Source organism: Dipodomys spectabilis, unplaced genomic scaffold (genome assembly GCF_019054845.1).
Source record: "Dipodomys spectabilis isolate Male_0828 unplaced genomic scaffold, ASM1905484v1 ptg000263l, whole genome shotgun sequence".
Classification (NCBI taxonomy): Eukaryota; Metazoa; Chordata; class Mammalia; order Rodentia; family Heteromyidae; genus Dipodomys; species Dipodomys spectabilis.
The window spans coordinates 458,720-482,382 of NW_024870940.1; the positions used below are offsets into that span (position 1 = coordinate 458,720).

Below are 23,663 nucleotides of genomic sequence, written 5' to 3' on the forward strand. Positions count from 1 at the left end.
GAGGTCAGAAAGGGGAATGATATGTAAAAGCAAAATGAATGGGGTTCAGGAACTGGAGATGGGTGGAGCTAGGATCCAAGAATGGGCACAGAGGGAAATGTCGTTTGAAAACCTCTCAGATTCCCAGCATCAGGTCTTTACTCTTCAGAGGACAGACAAGGCTCATCAAAAATTGCCATCATTTCACCTTTCCAGACTGATATCTTTATGTCCTTGAATGCACCCCATGTTAGAAACACACTGAACTCTACCCAATGCACAGAATACTCAAGGCTTTAGTCTACCACCTTCCCATTGCATGTGCTATTCCTTTCTTACAACACGTTCTTCCTTTTCTCTGCCTTGCTACCTCCTGCCTGTCCTGAAGACTCAGATCAGATGGCACTTCTCTGAGGTGTCTTTCTGGGACCATGCCCACCACACTGGGTACACCCCAGTGCCGTCCTCCAATCACGTGGCCTTTCACCATAAGAACATTGACACATTCGTCTCTCCTTGAAGTCAGAAACTGGTTTTTACAGTGCCAAACACAGTCAATATGTAATGTCTGCATGTCATGGGTCTTGAGTAAATGAAGCAGTTGGCAGTACCCAGATGTTACTGTGTATTCAGACCACAGTCTACATCAGTAAACCGTGTAGAGGGTGTCATTAACAAGACTGGGAGAGCACTGTGGGGTGACTTGTATTTTAGAGCAGAAGTGGTGGGAAGCTGGCTGCAGTGAAGGCATGTCTTCTGTGTAGAAGCCTGGCTAGAGGAAGGGGCTTCAGGAGTCAGGTGTGGAGATGAGGCCGAGGCGAGAGGTGTGAGGGCAATTTCACCATGAGTGGCCTATCTACCAGTGCAGGAGGGAGTGTGAGAAACACCCTGAGGGGTACTACAGTGTGATGTAATGAAGGTTCTTTTCCTAAACCTGTTTGTAGGCTCAAAGGCATGAGTATTCTTTTTCTATTTTTAACCTCATAGATGACAGGAAAAGCACTAATCATAAGCATTCTCTTCTCGCACAGACTCTCATGGATCTGACAGATCCAGCAAACCTAACTTTGAAAAAATGCTATAAGGAAAATATCTACTTTTCACATGTGAGAAATGCAAGCCCACTCAACTCCTCTCTCCCTGTTTCCATCCTGATGTATATACTCTTTCAGCTTTTCTCCATGTAAACTGCTAGACAGACACTTAAAATTCTACAATGGCACTTTGCATGCATATTAATCTGCAGATTGTTTTTCTCACATAATACACATCATAAACATCTGTCCAGTCAGTGGACAGGGCTCTAACTTATTTTTTTCTAGCCACTTCTAAATAGCTGTGTATAAATATAGATGTCCACACTTCGTTCTCCCATTCTCCTGTTAATGGGCAATTGGATAATTTCCAATTTTTGTTTCTACAAACAGTATGGCCAAAAAATAATAGCCCTATTGTTAACTGGTGCCTCAGTAACACAATGTGACTTTAACCAATCACGAATATGAAAAAAATCAGTATTATATCAATGACATCTTTTAATGAGGCACAGCAGTCTGTAGTTAGTCCTGTGCTGTTCCACATAACAGCCACCAGTCCCATGTAGCTATATAAATGTACAGTAGTTAAATGAAAGCTAAAAGTCTGCTCTTTACATTAAACTCATTTCCTGTGCTCAGCAGCTGCGTGAATACTAGTTATTATACAGAACAGCACAGAAGAGAGCCTTTGTCTCTTACAGAAAATTCTGTTCCACAACCTCGGTGAGACACTCCAATATTACATTGTAAAGAACTTATTTATTTTTTTAAATTTTATTTTATTTTATTTGAGAACATACTGTACAGAGGGGTTACAATTACATGGGCAGGATAATGCATACATTTCTTACCAAGCATTGCAGCCTCCTCCTTTGTTTACCCTTCACCTCCCTTCCCAGCCTCCCCCCTCCCCCCCACCCAATCATACCCCCCTCCTCCCCCCCACACCGACATTGTAAAGCTGGTTTTGACATGACATTTTGTACTTCTCATTGTTGCAACAGGTCCACCTGAATCCTTAAACGACTTGTTTGTCCCCATCTCCTCCACATGTTATACTGACATCAAATATAGTGAAAGTGGGGGTTACACTGTGGGGGAGGGACATACAAAACAACAAAGAAATAATCTTATAAATGCGTTAGAAACACATGCATGAAAGAAACGAAAACATTAAAATACATATTTAAGGGTTCGTTTTCCTAACATCACATTATCTGACCTTTTCCGCTTGACTCATACCTATACTAGATATTGCAAATAAGAGAAACCATGGGACCTATGTTTCTTTGGGCCTGGCTTACTTCACTTAATATAATTTTTTCCAAGCCTTTCCATTTCCTAACAAATGGGGAAATGTCATTCTTTCTGATGGAGGCATAGAATTCCATTGTGTATATATACCACATTTTCTTGATCCATTCATCTACTGAGGGGCATCTGGGTTGGTTCCATATCTTAGCTATGGTAAATAATGCTGCAATAAACATAGTTGTGCTGGTAGCTTTAGTGTGGTCTTTTTTGTAAACATTAGGGTAAATGCCCAAAAGTGGGATTGCTGGGTCATAGGGGAGTTCTATGTGGAGTCTTTTGAGGAACCTCCATACTGCTTTCCAAAGTGGTTGAACAAGTTTACATTCCCACCAACAATGAAGTAAGGTTCCTTTCTGTCCACATCCCCTCCAGCATCTGTTGTTGTTAGAGTTCTTGATTTTTGCTGTAAAGAACTTATTTTAAATAAGCGGGATTTTAAAAATAGTGCATTTTTTAAAAGTTTCTTTTAAAATGTGTCTGTATTGGTCCCCCTGCAGTTATTTCAATGAGAATCAATACCCAGATGAAGCAAAGAGAGAAGAAATTGCAAATGCTTGCAATGCAGTTATACAGAAGCCAGGTAAGAAGGCAAGCTCAGCTCGCTCCACCCTTCCGTGAGCTCCCTGTTGTTGCACAAGCATTTAGGACCCGAGGGCCCTTCTCCTCCCGTGTGAATGTGCCCATGTGCAGCCACCACCTGTCCTACTCAAGCACTTCTTGCAGGGATGTCACTGTCACACACGCACTGGAGGCGTTCGAGGGAGTGACCCCGGGGGAGATTTGAGAACTTGAAATGATTGCTTCTTTAACGCAGGGATTGCTTTTTCCAAAGTTTACAAAGCATATATCAATTCAAAAATAATCTTAAGGTTTGAACTATTTAAGCAAGTTTGGTTCATATTCATAAGAAGATTGGAATAGTTTTTTAAAGCATCGTCACTAACTTGTGTGTGCATGCTCCTTTTGGAGGACAGCTCTTTGGAGCTGGCTTCGGTCTTCCCACATGGGACGGCTCCTGCTTAGCCAGGAAGAGCGTGGTGATCAATTTGAAGTCTTGTTCTTGTGTGTACCACTGAGTGACTTAACTACTTCCTATGTATTTTATTCCACGCTTAAATATTATTTCATATTTTATAGATTGTATTCCAGAGACCATTCTAATTGCTATTTGGCCAATTGTTTTGTTTTAAAGACTGTATGCAAAAAACATCGGTGTCTTGTAACAGTGAAGTAGGAATCTCTTCTCCCATATCTAGAAACCAGACTTGTAGGAAGATTGGCCCAGTTCCATCCACATCTAAGTGTGATGAAGCTGGGCCCTCTTTTTACATAAAAGTCCCCACCTAAGGCCATCCAGGAACTTGAAAACACCTTTAACCCCATAGCATTAAGACTTTACCAAGTCTATTTCCTGACTTCTCCACCCACTGTGGATGGAATGCTGAAAAGCAGGAAAAGGACAAGTGGGGAGGGAATGATCCACATGGGTCCTTCATTGGCGAACATGATGCTCTTCATAAGAAATCACCTTGGACAACAGAGAAGACAATAAATCTAAAATGCAACCTGAATAATACTGTGTGTTCCAGCATAGTCCCAGTAATGGATGCTCACAGTGGCTTTTAGCCTTCAAGAAAACATGTATCATAGCCTCTGTCTTAAGATACCAGGAAAGTAGTTTATGTAAAGCCTTAAGATGTGAGTAAATTTCTGTTATCTGGATACTTGACAGAGAATAACTTACTCCTCTAGAATGATGGTAATGAAATGAACAGTGCAATAATAGGACAGCATGGATACGGAAGCTTTGTGGAATTCAATATTGTTTATGGCTGTCGGGTGCCGGTGGCTCATGCCTGTAATCCTAGCTGCTCAGGAGGCTGAGATCTGAGGACTGCAGTTCAAAGCCAGCCCAGGCAGGAAAGTCCATGAGACTTATCTCCAATAAACCACTCAGAAAACCAGAAGTAGTAAACAGTGGCTTAAGTGGTAGAGCGCTAGCCTTGAGCTGAAGAACTGAGGAACAGCATTTAGGCCCAGAGTTCAAGCCTAATGACCGACCCCTCCCCCAAAAAAAATTGTTTATGGCTTTCTAAGTTGAAGCATATTCTTACTAGTTGCTAGTTGTATATTTATTTGTGCATTTTTATTCATTGAGTAATACCAGAATGTGTACATGATACTACATATTGCTAAGAAAATTTTCCCTGCATCTGTTATTTTGGTAATGAATAGAATCAAAAGCAACCTTTAAAAAAAGAAAAACATTATCTCTTAAACGAATTCTTATTTTTGGGTTCCAGACATAGATTACCTGAATTTAATTGCGTATATTCACAGGCAAAAAACTGTCTGACCTGGAACGGGTCACCTCCCTGAAAGTATATAACTGGTTTGCTAACAGACGGAAGGAGATCAAGAGGAGAGCCAATATCGGTAATGTATCAGAGAGGTTGCACTCATGACCAAGTTACCATATCATGGTAAGGGTGCTTTTAGCTTAAGAGCTTCAGGTCTAAATGAGCCTAACTTTTAAGCCTAACAAGAGTCGCCCTTATGTTTTTCTTCATTTTATTTTTGGTAACCTGAAGTTAGTATTATTTGTACTACTTGTTTTATAAGAATCATAACACTGTTATTCGATAATATTCTTTGTTCCTAATGTCCCATAATTCAGAATTAGACAGCCCCTGATACTACTATGGTACATGGGTCTTGAGAAGAATTGCAATACCACAAGCTTATTTGTTACTGCTGGGCTTTGACTTAGATATTAGAAAACAATTGATTTATAGAACTGGAACAGCCAGGTGCTGGAGGCTCACACCTATAATCCTAGCTACTCAAGAAGCTGAGATCTGAGGATCACAGTTGTAAGCTAGCCCGGGCAGGAAAGTCCATGAATACTCTTACTTCCAATTGACCACCAAAAAGCCAGAAGTAGAGATGTGGCTCAGTTGGGAGACCTCCGGCCTTGAATGAAAAAGCCCAAGGAGCAGCATCTAGGCCCTTAGTTTAAGCCCCAGCACCAGCATTAAAAAAAAAGATAAAAAACTGTAATGAAAGAGACTTAACAACAAAGAGTCCAGTAAACGTTAGTGAGATAACACTTCATATTTTTATTTTGGATTTAATCATTCCACAACATATCCATATTAGAGTACATCATGTTGTACACTATAAATTCTGGAGTCCCTCATAGCAGGGACTCCAGGATGGCAAATGTGTGCCTGAGAATCAAACTACCAAGGAACATAGGTTCTTGTTTCCTTACAACCTAATTACCTCAACACAAAATCTAGGTTTCCGTCAGAATAAGGTAACAGATAATTTAGGGATCTATTTGCTTTTTTCGAAGAAGCAGCAATCCTGGAGAGTCATGGGATAGACGTACAGAGTCCTGGAGGCCATTCCAACAGCGATGACGTTGATGGCAACGACTACTCAGAGCAGGTGAGGGCGGGCAGCTGGGCAGAAGCTCCTAGCTACTGAGCAGGGGGTGGTTTACTGACTCAAGTGCAGGGGTGTGGTTGTGCGGGGCTGGGGAGGGGATGAGCCAGTGTCCTCCACTCTGCTCATGTGTCTAGTTAGACTGTCATGTAATTTTAAAGGAATGTGGTAAGATTCAGTTGTCCTGTTGAATTTGTGAGAAATCGCTATTCACCCACCTGGATTTATTGTCATACAACAGGATACTTGGCAAGTACGCAATGGGGAGGAGGAGGAGGGAAGAAGTTCAGAGGGAGGCAGAGAAGCAGAGAAGGTAGAAGAAGAGAGGAGGATCTGACCCAAACAAGCAAGTTACACCATTCACCACACACACTCAGTGTTTGAGAAGTACTAGGGGCATCTGGGCAGCTGTGACCCGTGCCTAAACATGACCAATGCAGGGCACAATGGAAGGCCCCACCCACTCCAGCCCTGTTGCAGTGGTAACCCTCATGCCCAGAGGAGTGGTTCTTCCAGAGTCTCTGGCACATTGCCACAGGCATCCTGGCCTTAATGCAACACCCGCATGTCTTCTCATCTCATCCTGGTTTATTCTTCATTGCTTGGGGGAAAATGTATTTAATTGTAGCCACTGCATGGAATAAATCCAGTAAGGAAGACTGGGAGTTTTGCCTCCACATGTTGACAGAGTTCACTGAAAATTCGTACAGGATTTAAGTTTCACTTCTGCTTGGACAATGGAGAAAATCTATGGTCCCTTTCCTTAGACTCAGAAAGAAAACGCTGCCTCTTTCTTGCTTTCGTTGCCGTGCAGCCAGTTCACAGAGCCCACCGCGTTCTTCCTTCTCCTGACGGCTGCACGTCCTGGCGTGCCAGCCTGAGTGCAGACACTGCACCGGTATACAGTTGTATACAGTTCCGTGCAGGTCCCTAATCTGTGGACCTCACAAGGAAACTGCTCAAGTCCACACATCCCCAGGGTTTCCTTTTTTTCCATTACTACTCCAGATCATAGCCCCACCTTGTACTCCAGAGAATGTTCTGTAAGTCTTTCTAGTTGGGAACATTTTTCAGCCAACGGATGCAGATGGATCATTTCCATCTTTCTTTGCAGATGCCCTGAGGGCAGCACATCTCTTGCTTTTTCCCCCAGGGGACTTACCCCTTCCAAAGCTCTGTGATAGCCTTCCCCTGAGGATGTGACAGGTGAGAAGCACGCCCCCTACTTGTGACTCCATCTTCACTGCCTCACATGCATCTGCAGCACCCGTTTCCTTCTCAGCTTTATTGTCTAACGTGTGGAGCTTGGAGGGGGGGAGACTTGGCACTCGCTCTAAATAGATGCTGGCACTTCCTTCACACATCTTCCTCTAGCAGGAGCGTGCCACCCCTTTCTCCCCTAGCTACTTATGTAGCCACACTTTGGCCATAACTAAGAAGTCTTTCTTTTTTCTTACCTGTAAGATGTTGATGCCTGGTCTTACGTTTTGTCTTGTTGTTTCAGTTGAGTGGAAAAATACCATGACTTTAATAACTCATGCTCTAATTGTAAACACCCAAATTATTGTTTTATATTAATCACTGAAGGTACAATTACCACCGGCAATCTTCTCGATAGAGTGGGTAAAATTCTCAGAGAAAGGGCATTTTGAGTTTTAATTTCTTCGTTAAGTCAGAAAAATGTCAACGGGGAGGCTCTGGACCTATATCCATTCAGTGTCTACTTAAATACAGTTCACCTCTTTCATAAGATGCTCCCAATCAGTTCTTCCACAGATGTTCTGTCTCCCCTTGCCCCTGCATGCCTTTCTGTGAGCTAGAGAATTGTGCTGATCCACTAATAACCTGTGTTTCTTACTTCTGCACATCTAGGACGACAGCACGAGCCATAGTGACCACCAAGACCCCATCTCATTAGCTGTGGAGATGGCAGCCGTCAACCATACTATCTTGGCACTGGCCCGCCAAGGAGCCAGCGAAATCAAGACAGAGGCCCTGGATGATGACTGATCAGGGAGGGTTAAACGTGACAAGTTAACTTAGTTTAGACGTAGCACCTTAGCAGACTTTCCTCGGTCCTTAACATGTGTTCTTACAGTATAACTTGCAGTTTCTTGTATGTCAGGTAGCCGTTAGGGTCTTGTTCTGTGAAGATGGCATGGTGCCCTCAGCCTTTGCATATACTCTCTCAGTATTAAAATCCCAGTAATAATAACCAACCAACCAACCAACCAACCAGACGCCCCTCTCCCAGTCCCGAGGCTAGAAAATCTTGCTGCTCCGTCTTAGCATTCTAAGAAAGTGCTTCCAGGTGTTTAGATAACCCTCAGTCCTCAAATATTAGGCTGTGTGTAAAATCTCGGGTACCTTTAGATTCCTGTAACACTGGTCTGTACCCCCTATTTCTGCCCCAAGACTGACCGGATGCAAGCTGAGGTAGTGGCACAGGATAGAGAGATGCCTTTTGGGGAGCACTCGCAGAGTGAAGGAACACTAGAACCCCTCAGCATGGAGTCGCTGATTCAGCTGCAATAAGCCGTGCCTCATAGCCACACCGTGGCTAGACTATACTTCTTTGGGTGCTGTGTTAAGAATGTCAGTGGATACTCTAGCTCAGATTTTGGTGGTTGTTAATGTGACTGACCCAGACGTTCTTTCCTCTCACAAGCTGTGTGACTTGGTAGATAACAATACTGCCTTCTGCCTTTGGGACCATGATTCAAAACAAAATGAAGAGATTAAGTTATAAAAAACAAAACAAAAAAAAGACTAACAAAACCCAGCTTGAGAGCATTGGAAAAAAAGTGTGAGCTGAACATGTAATGGATGCTAAGACCAGTTCTTAGAAACACCGTACATTCCATGGTACAGTTAGCAGTGCCTGCCGGGAATAAGTCCTAGACGGTATCACGGAAGTCGCTTCACTTACTGTCTGTTTCCCCTTTCCCTGCTACCAAAAAAAGTCTTTCGAGGATGAAGCTAAGGTCAAAAGTAAGTGGAAGAATAGTCCTTGCACCCAGAGCTGACAGAGACTGTGTAGGGGTTCCTGCCGACTGACGATCGCAGATACAAATGCTCACCAGATTAGGAGCACAAAAGAGCAGGGGACATTGACCACGTACCTTGCGGGTGTGCGGGACACACGGGATGTGATTGCGTGTTGGTCTCTTTTCTCTGTCCTTGGAGAGGTGTGAAAAGCTATATTGCTATAGGCAATTTATTCAACAATTGGAAGCCATATTGATAATGGATGTGGTAATATTTGTAACGTTTAATCTACTTTAAGTGGCAGTAACTAATGGAATTTTTTTTCCTTGATCGCATATGTAGCACTTTTGTTACTTTTTAAAGATATTTATATTTGATAAACCTTTTTTTCATTTTGAGAACTCAAAATACCAAACAGTGAACTTGCGTTATAAAGCCACCCTGTGATCACCTTGTCATCTCGTAGCAAAATGATGAACTACTCATGCATCAAAGAAAATTACATCTGCTGGCCTTGTATGAAAATGATCTCCTGGCGACCTGATTAAATGACACACTGTCACTGTGGGTAAGAGGAAACAGCCTTCAGGGTAGCGGTGTAGCGTGCGCCCGAAAGAGGCACCACAGCTATGCATTTCCTGCCGCATCCCATCTCTCCTCCGTCCGTCTGATGAGGCCTTGTTTCAAGGAGAGCGTGGGGAGCCCATTGAGCAGGGCTTCTGTCCTTCTGTCCATTACCTGAAACCATTTGTGCAATGGAGAGAACTTGCCACTTCCTCTCCTTGTTCCCTCTCCTCCCTCACCATCTATATTTAAGTTTAAAACTATTTGGGGCTGGGGATGGGGAGGCTGCTGACCCGCTTCATTTTTTTCCTTTGGTGTTCGTAGACTAGTAGCTTCAAATTTTTAGCTGGTCTCACTGCTCTTGCGGCACACGGTGACTCGATTACCCGCTTAGCTCTGAATCCTGCTTACGTCAGCGTGGGCAGAGGGTGCCGCCTTCCCCGCGCCCGTGACTGTGGACAGATGCAGGCAGGGTCTGGACTCGCTCCTGTTGGTGGATTTGGGAAGGGGGAATTGTCTTCATTTTTCCCAGCCTCCAAGAGTGAAATGGAGCAATCTTTTTCTGTATTACTTGAGTCAATAGATTCAAGAGTAGCATTTGTTAATCTCAGGAATGACACGCTCCCCTCCTTCTCCCCCTACCCCTACCCCCTCATACATTCTTTCTTGGCTTTACTTTGTATTTCAATTAGGAAATTGAGTTGTGCTTGTTTCATTTTCTTCTATTAGAACTACTGTATCTTTCTGTTTCAGTGGAGTTTTGTCTATTTACTCTCAGTTGACTCAGAAAGAACAGGAGAGAAAGAAAAAATATATTCTGTGACAAGTCACCTCCATGATTTATTGTAAGGAGATTATTCTAATTGATAGCTTCTTTATGATGAGATTCCTAGTGTCATTTGTTCTGGCTAGAGTTTTTAAAGGAGCAGTCTCAGACGTTTCAAACAGCGCAGTTTCTAAAGAATCTCAGTGAGTGCCACAGAAGAGCTGAAATGCTTGACTGTTGTAAGACCTTTAACGAAGAAAAAAGGCCGGGAGGAGCCTGGGAGTCGGTCAGTGCAGACAGGCAGTGCTGCTTGGAGAATGGCTCCATAGTGAGCCGGGTCGGTAACGGCAGAAAACCTCTCACCCACATCCTTCTGACCTCAGCCTTACTGGGAGCTTGGGCTTTTTCACCCACAATAAGAATTTACTTCTTTGGGGTCAAGATTTAAACCTCCCATTGGTTTTCTCTTTGTCACCAGGTCCAATTCTATGTTGTCCAATACGACGTTAGTTTTTGCCATGGTGCGTGGAGTTGCCATATTTGATGTCTTATTCCTTTGGATGGTAAACTTTTTCTTTAAACATTTTCAGGTTTAAGGGTGGTTTTGTTGAACAAGAAACTCCCGCCGGCACTGATGGCTTTTGCCTATAATCCTAGCTACCCGGGAGGCTAAGATCTGAGAAACACAGTTTGAAGCCAGCCTGGGCAGGAGAGTGCATGAAACTCGTTTATCTCCAGTTACCCACCAAAAAGCCAGAAGAGGGGGGTATGGCTCAAGTAGTAGAGCACTGGCCTTGAGCACAAAAGCTCGGGGACAGAGTCCAGGCTCTGAGTTCAAGCCCCAGGACAGGCACACCAAAAAAAAAAAAAAAAAAAGGAAACTAAAATTTTCTTATCACTAAAAGGGGAAGAGCCAAACGCTGCAGAACCCACATTCAGTGCTGCTTGCTTGCTGCCCCTGCTCTCGCTTCTGTGTCTACTTCAGCCCAAACATCAGTCTGAGGCTGTGCCTTCCTAGCCAAGGAAGGGTTTGAAAAGTGCAAGGGCGTTCATGGAGTTTGCTACTTTGTGAAGGTGCCTTGGCGTCCCAGTGGGTAACCTTTCTGAACCTTTAAGAACATTAATTACATAGGACCTTTTAAAGATGGACCATCCCTGGAGACTTCTGCTGGTCTGAATATAACCTTACCAACAGAGGGAAGCCAGGGAGGCCAGGGGAGCACAAAGCAGAACACTCTGACCCGAGACCTATGTCCTTTGTACAAGGAGACATTTTGGGCTATTTCTACAGAACTTACCATGTTGAATTACTCTATCAGGGAGAAGAGGGAACCTGGCCCTGGGAGACAGAAAGCCCCTTTCATCTATTACCCTGCTCAATAGAGATGACTCCTAAAAAACCCTACTTGAGGAAGCAGCCATTAATACCAAAGTATGTGAATCCAGTGGTTCGTTCCTGGAAGATTTCTGATTCAGCCACACCCCTGTGTGGTCCAAATGTCTGGACAGACTTTTACCTCAAAGGGGAGGACTCATGAAGAACTCAGTGTCATAATCATTTCCGTGTTTTCCTTGGCCTCTGACTGTCTGTCTAGAAGCTCACTTGGGGAGTCCAGTCACAGTCGGGGAGCAGAGCAGTCGTCTGTCAGGTGTGTGCTGTCCCTCTGCCTCTGACAGCTCTAGGTTTCTCTAAGCTGCGCCACTGCAGCCTTGACGCCCGTTGACTGTGCTGAGATTCTGTCTCTCTGGCAGCAGGAAGAGCGGGTGGGTTTGGTCCCTCTTTGAATATGAACACTCCATCCCACGATGGCCAGCTCCGTTCCGCACTGGCCAGCCCAGCGTGTCTGCGTCACGGAGGGAATTGCCTCCTTTGCACAACTGGTAAATGTGAACTTCAAGTTCTTACTGTCTCTGGTCTTAAGAAGGATTTGGTTAGAATTAAGGTCCCCGTGTAACTCCTGCCTCTGTTCTAAAACCGCCTTTTGTCTTTTCCTCCCCATGAGTTTTCACAACTCCTTAGGCAATAAGCTTTTTTTTTTTTGTGGCTGATAATCTCATGCTCAGCGGCACAAGAACCATCCCGAGCTCCTCTGCTGTGCGTCTGTTTCTCTGTTGGTCTCTGTGGCTCAAAACTTAAGCCAGAATAGTAATAGAGTTTGACATTTTGTTGTGGTTATTCGTAATGTTTTACTACTGTATTTATTGTGGCTGTATCAAGGCCAGCCACATCTGTTTATAGCTTTACTGAGCCAGGTTGATTTGTCAAAATTTCCCAAGTGAAGGTCAGGCACTTGGGCCAGTAGTTCTGCGGGTACCTTTGAGGGGGGTTGACTGTGGGGCAGGAAGGTACCACTGGGAGAGGGGTGGGTGTCACATCACATCATTCCTTCCTTCTCTGTGCTCTTCAAATTACGCTACTTACTCAGGATTTGATCATCCGTTGTCAGCCATATTGAATGTGGCAAGTTGAGCTGTCATGCCTGAAAACCTCTTCACTGCTGCTGGCTTTCCGCGGAGCGTAGCTCACGTTGTCCGGGTACCTGGTCAGCCAGTGGTGAGGGAGGAAGTCTCTCCGAGGCGAGCTGTGAAGGGCCAGCTTAGGTTTAGGTATTTCATGGTGACACTGTCAAAGCAGAGGCCTTTTTTTCTTCCTATCACATGGTCTTCTTTACAAACCCTTGGATTCAAGATGCCTCTCACTTGAGAGAGGTTGCCTTATTGCTGTCAGGAGAGCTAACAGACGTACAAAAGGCTGGAGCTGTACCATGCAATAAGTCCATTTTTGATAGTGGAAACTCCTCTCCCAGGTAAGCCGTGCTGGGAAAGGCTTTGGTGGGTGCCCGTATTCATACTGAGAGAGAAGCTCTTTGTAGACAACGTGCCCAGAAATGCAGCTGTTTACGCTGAGAAGCTGCCATCTCTGCTTCAGTATTCCTTCTTAGTGGGGATGAGAAATTGCAGCAAAAAAAGAAAGCGAACAATCTGAAGAGTGCAGCTTCTTGAACTTGAGAGAAGAGGCAGGAGAGAAGAGTGAGGAGCACCTGTATGGTAGTTGCTTTGAAATGACAAACGTGCATGTCCTGTGAGAGCCGCCGAGCTGCTGTGTGTCCGTCTCCACCCCCCTTTGCCATCTTTTGGTATTTGAGAACTAAGTCTGGTTGATTCCATTCAAGTGAACTCCACAAGTCTTTCTATGTCACTTGTCTCCTCCCCTCCCCTCCCCACGCTCCCTGCCCCACCCCAGGCAGAGGCACGATCGCAGTGGGTCTGCCCCATCTGCACGCAGCCTGGCCATTGCCTAGGCTTTCCCCAGGTGTGGCAGCAGGACCGCCTGAGGCCTGTGGTGGAGCCGTCTGCACCCAGCACTGGGCAGCTCAGCACGCTGGACAAATCCGGGGTGGCCGGCGCCCCTGGCCGCATGTTCCCCCCTCTCTTTTAAATAAGACTGGCTCCGCACAGCCATAATTAACTCACAAATTCCTGCTGGTGTGTTGTGATCAGATGGAGGTTTGGCTGAATCTTTTCCAATTGTAACCATGGTAATTGAGGGGGGTGGCATAGGATGAATATATAAAAATATAACGGCAATTGTTCTGAATGACTGAGTGTCCTCCTGACATGTAATTAGCTGTGTTAGCAGGATGTAGAGTGGCATGGTCATAATTAAGAGGATTTCTGTCCTTTATGTGATTGAAAATAGCAGAGCTCCCATCCCTTGTTCTCTTTTAGCACTAATGCTCCCAAGAACATTTGGAACAGGGATTCGGTAAACTAAAATAATGACATAGTATTCATGTCCTCGCAGAGGGGAAGAAAGGATTTGGAGCCGTTTCAGCTCTGAAACGGAAGGCTCTGACGAGTGCCCAGTGTCTGACTTCGAAGTTCTCTGAAACCTTCTCTTCTCCATCCAGTGCCACCCTGCTCCACCTTGGGCGGAGAACCACAGCGAGACTCCCCGGCCAAGATGGCTCCCCCCCTCCCCCCCTTGCTCACCGCCAGATGCCCTGCCGGCCCTGCCCGCTCCCCTGAGGCTTCAGGGGTTTCCTTTCTGTTCTCCATACTTCCATGGCCATCATTGTCACAAAGGATCGGCCCAAGGGAAGTTTACAATGACTTGAATCGAGTTCCCTTCTCAGAGCAGACAACGTGATGGGAATATGCATCAGCCGGCGTCGCTCAGGAGTGAATGGAGTGTGGCACTTGGCATATTCCAGAGTCACCTGGGCAGAGGGACAAATGTGCGGTGCTCAGTTTCCCGCATCACTAGCAGCCAGCGCTGCTCGTGCTGTTCTGTACCAGTTCTAGTTTCCTGCTCCTGCGGCAGGCGCTCTGTCTCCTCCCTCCCGCCCTTCTCAAGCACGGGTGCCGCCGGCCCTGTGTGCTCTTGACCCGCTCCGTGGGCCCCCGGGCTGCCCATGGCCTGCAGGAGCACCCTCTAGAGGAATGCAGAAATGGCAGCAGGCGCAGCCATGTGGTCTTTCAAGCAGCTTCCTGCACCCCAGTCCACAGCCCTGACCTCTTGCAGGATGCACACTCCCGGACCGGTGAGTAGCTACGAAAGAAACTGTTGGTTGCCCTTGTAGAGGTCTTTTCCCAGCCATTTTGAGACTGAAGTGCTAGGTGCCGTTCCAGTTTGTGAGCAGGCTGTTCTTGTCTCCATCAGTCATCCTCCCTCTCCCCCACACACCCACAGCACTTAGCAAAAGGGTTTTAATCCTTGAGATTCCTTCATTTCCGTACCTCCCCATACCTGGAATGAGATGTGCGGCTGTTGTGCTAGTGGAGGAAGAGGGGGTACACGATGTTTCGATCACCGCTTCTCTTCCCCCAGCCTCTCGTGCACACACTGCACACCTTCAGTCACTGAGACTTTTTCTTGGGATCTGTCCGTTTTTATGATTTGCTGGGTTTATAACAGATGGTAGGGCATCCCTTGTCTTATTCCCCTAGCTGCGGAAAGGTAACTCTCTAACAAAATATACAATCTGCCTTAAGAGGAGAGATTCTGAGAGCTGACTAGCTGAGCTAATTTTGTGATTTGTGAGGTGAGCACTGTGCAGCTAGCTGAACACGCCGATCATCTGCTTACAGGCAAAGGAAACAGGTAGCACCGCAGTCAGAACCTTCCCATGGAATCTGCTGTCTTAAGGATGGAAGTACCAGATGTGCTGGCCCAAGGGCGGGGCTGCTGGCGGAGAGCTGGGGAGACAGCCCTCTCCAGATGTTCCCAGAGGCTACTCTGATTCACAACGCCCTACCCCAGCTGTCCCCACAGCCGGCTTACCAAAATCAGTGAAAAGGCAGTGATTTTAGAATAACACACCAGAAGTAAATCGTGTATATAAGAAGATGCCGTCTCAATCATAACGTACCAAGTGACAAGGGTGCGCTGATGTCAGGGCTGCCTCCTCCGTCCTCAGAGCCCCGGATGCTCCCTGGGCAACGCCAGGCGGCCACTGATGCTGGCTTCTGGCTTGTTTCCTGTTCTCGGGGGTCTCAGTGCAGCTGGCCTGCCGGCCCACTGCCACCTCCAGGCTGAAACCCCGCTGCTGACTAGTCTTCCTCCCTGGTGTAATGGGAACTGAGGACAGTTGTTGGTGTGTCAGAGGGTGGAGACCCATGTGGCCCTGGCTTGTCTGAGCGTGGGAGGGCCGCAGGCGGGGTGGGGAGGTGTGCTGCGGTGGGCCCGGATGGAGCGGCTCTCTGCCCGGCTCTTGGAGCACTCGCTGAGCTCCTGTTACTCCTGGTCTCTTCTGTGCTCGTCTTCTGACGTGTTTGTACCCATCTTTTCCACACACACCGCTGTCCCCTCTGCCCGCCACAGCAGGCCAGGCACGAGCCTCAGGGCCGGACACGGTTCGTGTCCGCCATCCGGGGCTTCCCTGGCCCCTCGGCAGCCTTCCCTGGTGCGTTAGCAGCAGCTGCATGGATACACGGAGGTGTAGAGGTGCCGGTGTCTGCAGTCCCGCGGGGCTGGTCCCTGCCTTGCTGTGGCTCCTGTCAGGCTCCGCGGGGGTTGCTCAGGACTCCGGGCTGACCTGAAGATTTGACTGAGGTGCTGGGCTTGCCGGCCTCTTTTCTAGGTCTTTCTCTGAAAACCATGAGCGGTTCTTCAAGGCTTAGTTCCGCCACCTCACGGGCACCTTTGAGGCCCAGAGCAGCCGGCCCTGGCGTGGACTCGTGAGACCCTGCCGGGTGACGCCCGGGCGTGCTGGCGCTGGCGCGTGACAGCAGCGGCCCCGCGGTTGCTAGCCCCGTCCCATCCTCCTGAAAACCACCCTGGTTTGGATGGGAAGGGCTGTGCGTGCCTTCCTCTGGTTTTGGTGCTGATCGAGGTCCTGGACCGGGTGGTGGGCGAGGCGCGGTGGCCGCTAGAGCCGGGATTTGAGTATGCGGCGCCTAGGGCTGTGGCCTCAAGGTGTCCGCCGGCTTGCGGGTCCTGCAGAAGCCTGGCTTTGCCGCACCGGTGCTGCCTGACTGGCGCCCAGAGCCGGCTAACAACTCCAGGGCCGTTCCTCCCACCTCACCGTTCATGAAGCTGTTACGCTGGAAAACGAAAGGACGCGGGCTGGGCCGCCGTGAGCAGCTGCCCCGCCGGGCGCTTCCCTTGCTGCAAGCTGGCCAGGCCTGCTGGGGTGGTGGGCGGCATGAGCCGTCGGGAGAGGGCGCTGAGCTCAGTGTGGCTGCTCCTGGAACAGAATCGTGATTGCCTCGAAGCTCAGGTTGATGGCCCTGGAGTGGGTGGCCCCGTTCGTTGTGTCTTAGAATGGGAGGAAAGAAAAACCAAGGTTTGGGATGGTGTCGCCGGGGCTCTGTGTCCAGCATCGGCCGTTCTGGCAAAGGGTCTCCACTGCTCTGGCTTCGTCCCGCCTCCCTCTCAGCGTAGACAGTGCCCGGCGGCCCCCGCGGGCCCGTCCCCTGCCGGGGTGGCTGCAGAGCAGCCCGGCTGCAAGCTAGGCCGCTGCCCTCCCGAAGACGCTCGGTCGCTCGCCGCCTCCCCCGGCGGAGCCCACAGCCTTCGCCCACTCCCGTGGGCTCACCTCCCGCCCGCGTGGTCGTGTGGGAATGCAGTACCTTGCCAGGATAAATTCTTCTTTATGTTTAAGTGCCTAAGCAAGTTACAGACCTCTGGAGCCGGCCGGGGGCCTGTGCCCGTCCCTCCCGCCCCGCCCCGCCCCGCGCCCGCGGCCAGGCCGGCCTGGCCGCTTCCCCACGTGGCTTTTGTTGCTGTGGTGCTGATCCCGGTGCGGCGGGCATTTGCATCTGCTTCGCGAGGGCGCGGTAGCGGCAGAGCGGGGCCGGGCGGGCACGCGGGCCGCAGAGCGGGATTCCGCCTCTCTCCGCTCGCGGACAGTGCGCCCCGATCCACGAGAACGACGCGTGGCCTAGTCGCAGTTGAGGAACCCACAGACTCATTCCAACCCCGAGTTGGTACCCCACTCTTCTCGTCCTAGATTGTAGGGAGCAGGGAGCCTGCGTCCCCGGCCACGTTGGTAGGATGTTGAGCAAACCCAGCACGCATCTTTGAAGATGAGCGTGAGGCACTTGCGTTTAGCAGCATGTCTGACCTGGAGACGCCGCCCTGAGCCTCGGCGGGGTGGGACATTATCCGTGACGTCCATGTGGAGGCCGCATCCGCGAGTGGCACGCAGACGACTTGTGGGTGCATTTAAAGGTTTTGCAGAATGGAACAATCCATACCCAGGCACTTTATTTTAGTAACCCAGCATTTTGTTCAGACAATGTCATGATCCACACACCGCATTCACGTGCCACGCGTGGGCAGGCGCGCCAGTGGCATTCTGCCCCGGAGAGGAGGGCGGCGCGGGCAGTCGGGCGGTGGTGAGGCGGCTGTGCGGATGGAGCGCCGGGCAGCCTGGCCCCGGCCTGCAGGGGAGGGGCCGCCCGAGGGCCTGAGTCCTCTTCCCTTAGCCGGACTTGAGCTGTCCGTCACGCGTGGGGCGGTGAGGAGGGATGTCCGTGGTCGGGCAGTGTGCAGCGTGCTCTCGCGCGGGTTGTGGGCTGGAGAAGAGGCCAGCGGAGCGCAGTCGTGCTCCGCCCCGGTGCCTCAGGGCTGGCTGCCAGTCCCTAGCGTCCGCCCGGGTCGGGAGGCGGGGCGCGGCGCGGTCCTGCGGGGCGCGGCGGCAGCGCCTCCCTGCCTTGGCTTGTGTGTGTCTCCCTCAGTCTTCGCGTCTCCCTCCGGCGTCTCCCCTGGTTCCCGTCCCCATCTTGTGCACCATGTGTCCCTGAGGGCGAGTCACACCTGTGTCGGAGTCTGCTGTACGGTGTTCAGTCTACCTCAAGGGGTCACCATGGTGAGCTGTCCGCGTGGAACCCTCCCTCACGCCACACACTGGAATGTATATCGCCCCGCCCCCCCGCCCCTCCTGCAATCACCAGACTCCTAGTGCAAATTGGATGCTGCTTTAAATGTGAAAACCATTGTTCAAAAGCTATAAAACCTGAATGAAAGCTAAAGCTGAATTTATAAGCCTTGTTGCATATGAGCCAAAAGTGCAAAAAGCTCTATATAATGAACTAACCTGCCACTCGTATAAATATAAATATATATAAATATATTAAATCAGACTGTTCTACAGAATTGTGTATTTGTATTTTTGTGTACGTACAATTTTCTGCTAAGCAGAAGGAGGATGTAGTATAGGCTGCTGTGAGAACAGAGTTGGTTGAATCCTGTTTCTTCGTTCCTTATTTTTGTTAGAGCATCCGATGCCGTCTTTGTCTTCTGTGTGCGACACTGTCTGCAAAGTCGCAGTATCCTCTTCCTCAGGGCCGGTCCACAAGAGAACCCCGTCAGGGGCGCAGCCAGCCATCTTGGCCATGGACAGGGCCGGGCTGTAGTGGCCCCTGTCGCCACCCCAGCCCCTGAATGGCACCAAGGGCGGAAAGTGGCTTACACACTTGAGGCTGGGCGTGGCACTCTGGGAAGCAAAAGCCCTTCTAGAAATTACTGACACTGATTCGGTCCCTCCCATAGATGCTCCTCTAGGCCCCTGGGGTGTGATCCCGGAAGCCTCCCGGCCAGGGCGCCCATGGTCCTGTCTGCCACAGCCCCCTGGTGCAGTGGCCATCCCTGAGCGGGCGCCTCCCGGTACCACACTTGCCCTCTCCGAGCCTCTGCCACTTCGTCACCAGACCTCAGCCCTCCAGCCCCTCCCCTGGAGCATCTCAGAACCCACTCCGCTGGTGCTAAACACGAGGGGCTCATGTGGCTGCCAGTAACCAAGAGACCAGAGGCCGGGCCAAGACCAGCTCCAGGTTCCCACCCTCCTCCCCCCCCACCCTCGGGACCCGCCCTAGGGAGACCGATACTGCGCCTTCACTGTAGGACTCAGATTATAACGATGTGTAATGACTGTAGCAAGAGGCCCTTGTTTCTGGATGTAAATGGTCAAGGAAGCAAGTGCTCTGTTGTATAAATTAACCTAGTTTCAATGAGTCCAGTATCATTGCATCTCCTACTCTGGATTAGTGCCTTTTGGACAGTAGACTGTTCTGTAATTAAAATGTAGTATACTGCTTTTTTGTACAGTTTTGTTTTAATAAAACTTTTTTTTAATTTGTGTTTATTTTAGTATTGTACCTATTAGAGAATAAAATGTATAACTGAACGAAGGCTGCGGGTTTCATTTGGGAAGTGCCTGGCACTTGGTGCGCGCTCTGTTCTAAACACCAGTTCCCTTCTGCTTCCTGTTATCTTGTTAAGAAACAGCAGGCAGCGTGCGTGATGGGACGCGGGACGCTGTGGCAGGTAGGCAGGTAGATGCTGTACTGAGCTGCTTTGCCTCTGTTTCTGGGGATTGGGGAGGCTGGGAGTCACGGGAAATAGGTCGCAGCACTAAGCATTGCTTGGCTAAGCTCATCTCCCTAGAGCAGGTGGACCCCCTGGCCTGCCACGTGACAGGCCTCACGGAGACCCTAAGGCACCCCTGCTCCCAGACTGCGACCAGGGGCTTTTCCCACTCCAGGCCACACCCTCAGCCCCTGTAGCGCCACGGAGCAGCTTCCTGAGACGAGCTTGAACAGCTAGACCCATCAAAGCTGAAGCTGTGCTCTGGTTTTGCTCGCATGGAACTGATGGGGCTGGAGGACGCGTGCCCAGCTTCCCTCCACACCACGGGAGCCACGGGCCTTCCCTCCCCAGGGCCACAGGCCTTCCCTCCACACCACGGGAGCCACGGGCCTTCCCTCCCCAGGGCCACAGGCCTTCCCTCCACACCACGGGAGCCACGGGCCTTCCCTCCCCAGGGCCACGGGCCTTCCCTCCACACCACGGGAGCCACAGGCCTTCCTCCCCAGGGAAACCCCTGGGGGGCGGGAACTTTTTAAAGCTGCCCAAACCTCCTGACGGCAGCAGTGGATGCTGGCAGCACAAATAAGACAGGGACAGAGATGGGGGGCGGAAGAGATGTGTCCATCTGCTCCTGAGTCCCACAGCCTGAGGCCTTCAGCCGCGGGGTGCACGGGCCTGTCCCCTGGCTGCCCCTCCCCAGAGCGCAGCCCTGCGCGGCTCCTCAGCCCAGGCCCCGCGCGGTACCAGCTGCTCTCCAGGGTCCCCTGCCACCAAGCCCAGCAGGACGTGTTGCCTCCATTGAACGAATTAGCTGCTCACAGCTAGACCCAAGACAGGTGACTAAGTGAATACACTTGACATCCACAGAGCCCACTCTGGGGTCTGAGCAACTGGGGGAAAAAGAACTTGGACGTAGACATCTCATTGAGTTGCAAGAAAGCAGCTGCTTAAAAGTACGATTTATGCTCAGAGCTGCGTCAATTCCGCCAGATTCCTGCCTCTTCAGCGCCAGGGCCGCTCCCAGCTGCCACCGTCTGCCCCTCCTTGGTGGCGCCCATCTCAGAACAAGTCTGCACAAAAGCAGGCTGGCTCAGGCGGCCAGGGCTCCCCCCACCCTGCCCCACAGCCCCAGGTGGGGCTCCTTCACCCGGACCTGGGCAGCGCAGACTCCACCACACGGGAAAGGAGGCGCGGGCCTCCCCAGCGCAGTGGCCAACCCTCCGGGCAGGAGCTCAACGACACTAGCACCAGGCCCCACAGCCCCCGGCACCCCCAGACCCGTGCCAGCCACGGCCAGAATCCTCTTCCCTTCCCAAAGCACCTTTCCGGGTGTAGACAGAAGTCCTCTGTCCCCCGTCCTGACCTACATGCGGCTTGAAGCGGATGCAGCCGCCCTTGGTGGGGTGAGCGCCCCTTACCATAGGCAGGGGCTCTCCCAGGTTCCTGCCAGCTCCTGGCTTCTTCCAGGGCTCACCGAGCGGGGGACGGGGGCGCCGCGAGCCGGGGCCTGGGCCGGGCCTGCCGTCAGTCTGCGTCAAGGAGAACCACGGCCGGGCGCGGGCAGCACAGCCCTGTGCGGAGGCGGCGGCGGGACAGGTGACAGCGGACCCCAGCCAGAGCCCGTCCGGTTTATTTGGAAGCCGTGGTCACTTGGTGGGAGGCACGTACGGTACAGAACGGCAGTGGCTGAGCTCAGCACAGCATACAAACGATCCAAGTCTTTACAGTTCATGACAGTCTTGGGGTGTTTTTAAACGCCATTTGATAATCCTGGAACCAAAGCACTTGTCTGTGAAGTTCTTCACACAGTCCGCTCCGAGCAGCTGTCCTGCGGCTCCCGACACCGGGCACCGTGGGACGGACGCGCCGGGCTGGCGACGCGGGGAGGCCGCACGCGGCAGGCAGCAGGGACGCGGAGCCGCGCCGGAGGGGGCCGGCCAGGCGGGCCGGCTGCGCCGCAGGGCCTCTCAGCCCCGCACCCAGCACCTGGCCAGCTGGTCCGGGGTCAGGTCCGCCGCAGTCACCGGCCCCTCAGCCCTCCTGCGCGCTCTGGTCGCGCCTGGGCGCCTGCAACCAAGCGCACTGCAGCCACCCTCTGCCCTCCCCGACCTGTGGGTGACCATCTTGGACGCGGTCACAGGTTAGTGTCCGTCCACGCGCACCGGAGAGCGGCAGGAACGACGCCGGGCCGGGGGCAAGGTGTCCCCGCGGAGGCCGGGCCGGCCGCGCGCCCCTGAGAACCAGGGTCAGCCCCCGGGAACACCAGCGGGACAAGCTCCCCACTCCCGCCATCCCCCCGGCCCACAGCCACGCTGGGCCACGGGACGTGGGCGGAGGGGGGGCGGAGGGAGGCCGACTCGGGGGTCGGAGGGAGGCCGGCTGGGGCGCCAGGCCACGGGCCAGCTGCGCGGCCCACGCGTGTGCCTGGGCATCCTGGGCTCCGGGTGCGCAGGGCTAGGGGACCCCAGAGGCCAGGCCTGAGGGGTGAGGGCTGGATACAGGGAGAGGGTGGTCCCCGAACCCGCCAGACGGTGAGGAGCCGGCAAGGCGAGCCTGAGCCGGGCGGGCGGCCCCGGCGTGGCATCCCCGGCGTGGCATCCCCGGCGTGGCATCCGGGTTACCGGGCCGAGCGCCTCGGGCCTGCAGCACCCCCCCCCCCACACACACACACAGCACGCGGGCTCGCCGCCCTCGGGGCCCGGGCCTCCTGCTGGAAAACCCCGGCGCTGGGCCGTGATGCTGCCATGCCCATCCGGAGCTTCGGTGCGTGGGACCCGGAGGGGAGCGAGGCGGGAGCGAGCCCCGGCTGGACGCACGCTCCCAGTCGCCAAAACTCGGGGAAGATAAGAACTGAGCCCGGCCTCCCTGTCCGCCCCGGGACCTCCCTGCGGCCCTGGGACGGGAGGCGCGGGGTCCCCCGGCCGAGGCCACACCTGCAGGGGCCGTGGGCACCGAGCCCCTGCCAGGCAGAGCACCGCGGCTTCCACGCCTGCGCCAGCCTCTGGCCAGGGCGGGCAGAGCGCGGCCACGCTGGCGCGCATGCGCATGCCGGGCTCCGGCGCCCAGCGCGCCCCGGCAGAGGCCGGGAAAGCCACAGGGTCCGACGAGGCCTACGGCGAGCTGCCCCCCCCCCCCCCGCGCCCCGCGCCCCGCGCCAGGGAGCCTGGTCTGCTCCTCAAAGGGCGCGGGCGCCGGAGCAGCAGCCCGCAACCATGCCCGCTGGACGTCGTTAGAAGGTTAGATGCGAGGGCACACGCGGGCCAGGAGAGGACGGGGCAGATTCCGGCCCAGGGCTCACAGGGCGCGGGGAAAGGGGGGCGCGGAGCAGGGGGCGCCCCTGCCGGCCCGGCCCGCCTCACAGCCCGTGGGGGCCTCACAGCCCGTGGGGGCGCTGCCTGAGGTGTCTCGGGAGAAAGGCGCGGCTCCAGAGACTGTCAGGGCCTTGATCCCCGAAAGCACAGCTGCACCCAGGAAGGCAGCGGCCCGGGCGGGCGGCGAGCCCACGGGGGAGGCCGGGGGGGGGGAGCCCGCGGAGGAGGGCGGGGGGGAGCCCGCGGGGGAGGCAGGGGGGAGCCCACGGGGGAGGCCGGGGGGGGGGGGGGGGAGCCCGCGGGGGAGGGCGGGGGGGAGCCCGCAGGGGAGGGCGGGGGGGGAGCCCGCGGGGAAGCGGGGAGCCTGCGGGGGAGGGCATTGGGGGAGCCCGCGGGGGAGGGCGGGGGGGAGCCCGCGGGGAGGGCAGGGCCGGGGCTCC

General features: G+C 52.4%; 1 protein-coding gene across 7 annotated transcripts in view; it reads left to right on the forward strand.

The window, feature by feature from the left end:
- The window catches only part of Hmbox1 (homeobox containing 1), a 99,697-nt gene extending 79,967 nt beyond the window's left edge, over positions 1-19,730 (forward strand). Inside the window, exons 7-13 of one of the 7 annotated variants that reach the window (XM_042699824.1) lie at positions 2,828-2,910; positions 4,671-4,766; positions 5,689-5,783; positions 6,022-6,093; positions 7,653-10,661; positions 11,418-14,642; positions 15,190-19,730. In XM_042699824.1, coding sequence (XP_042555758.1) covers positions 2,828-2,910; positions 4,671-4,766; positions 5,689-5,783; positions 6,022-6,093; positions 7,653-7,790 — 484 coding nt within the window. In that variant the 3' untranslated portion in view covers positions 7,791-10,661; positions 11,418-14,642; positions 15,190-19,730. Of the gene's footprint in view, positions 1-2,827; positions 2,911-4,670; positions 4,767-5,688; positions 5,784-6,021; positions 6,094-7,652; positions 10,662-11,417 lie in introns of all 7 variants that reach the window. The other 6 variants (XM_042699823.1, XM_042699825.1, XM_042699826.1 and 3 more) reach the window with 6 other exon arrangements.
- The last annotated feature ends 3,933 nt before the right edge of the window (positions 19,731-23,663 follow it).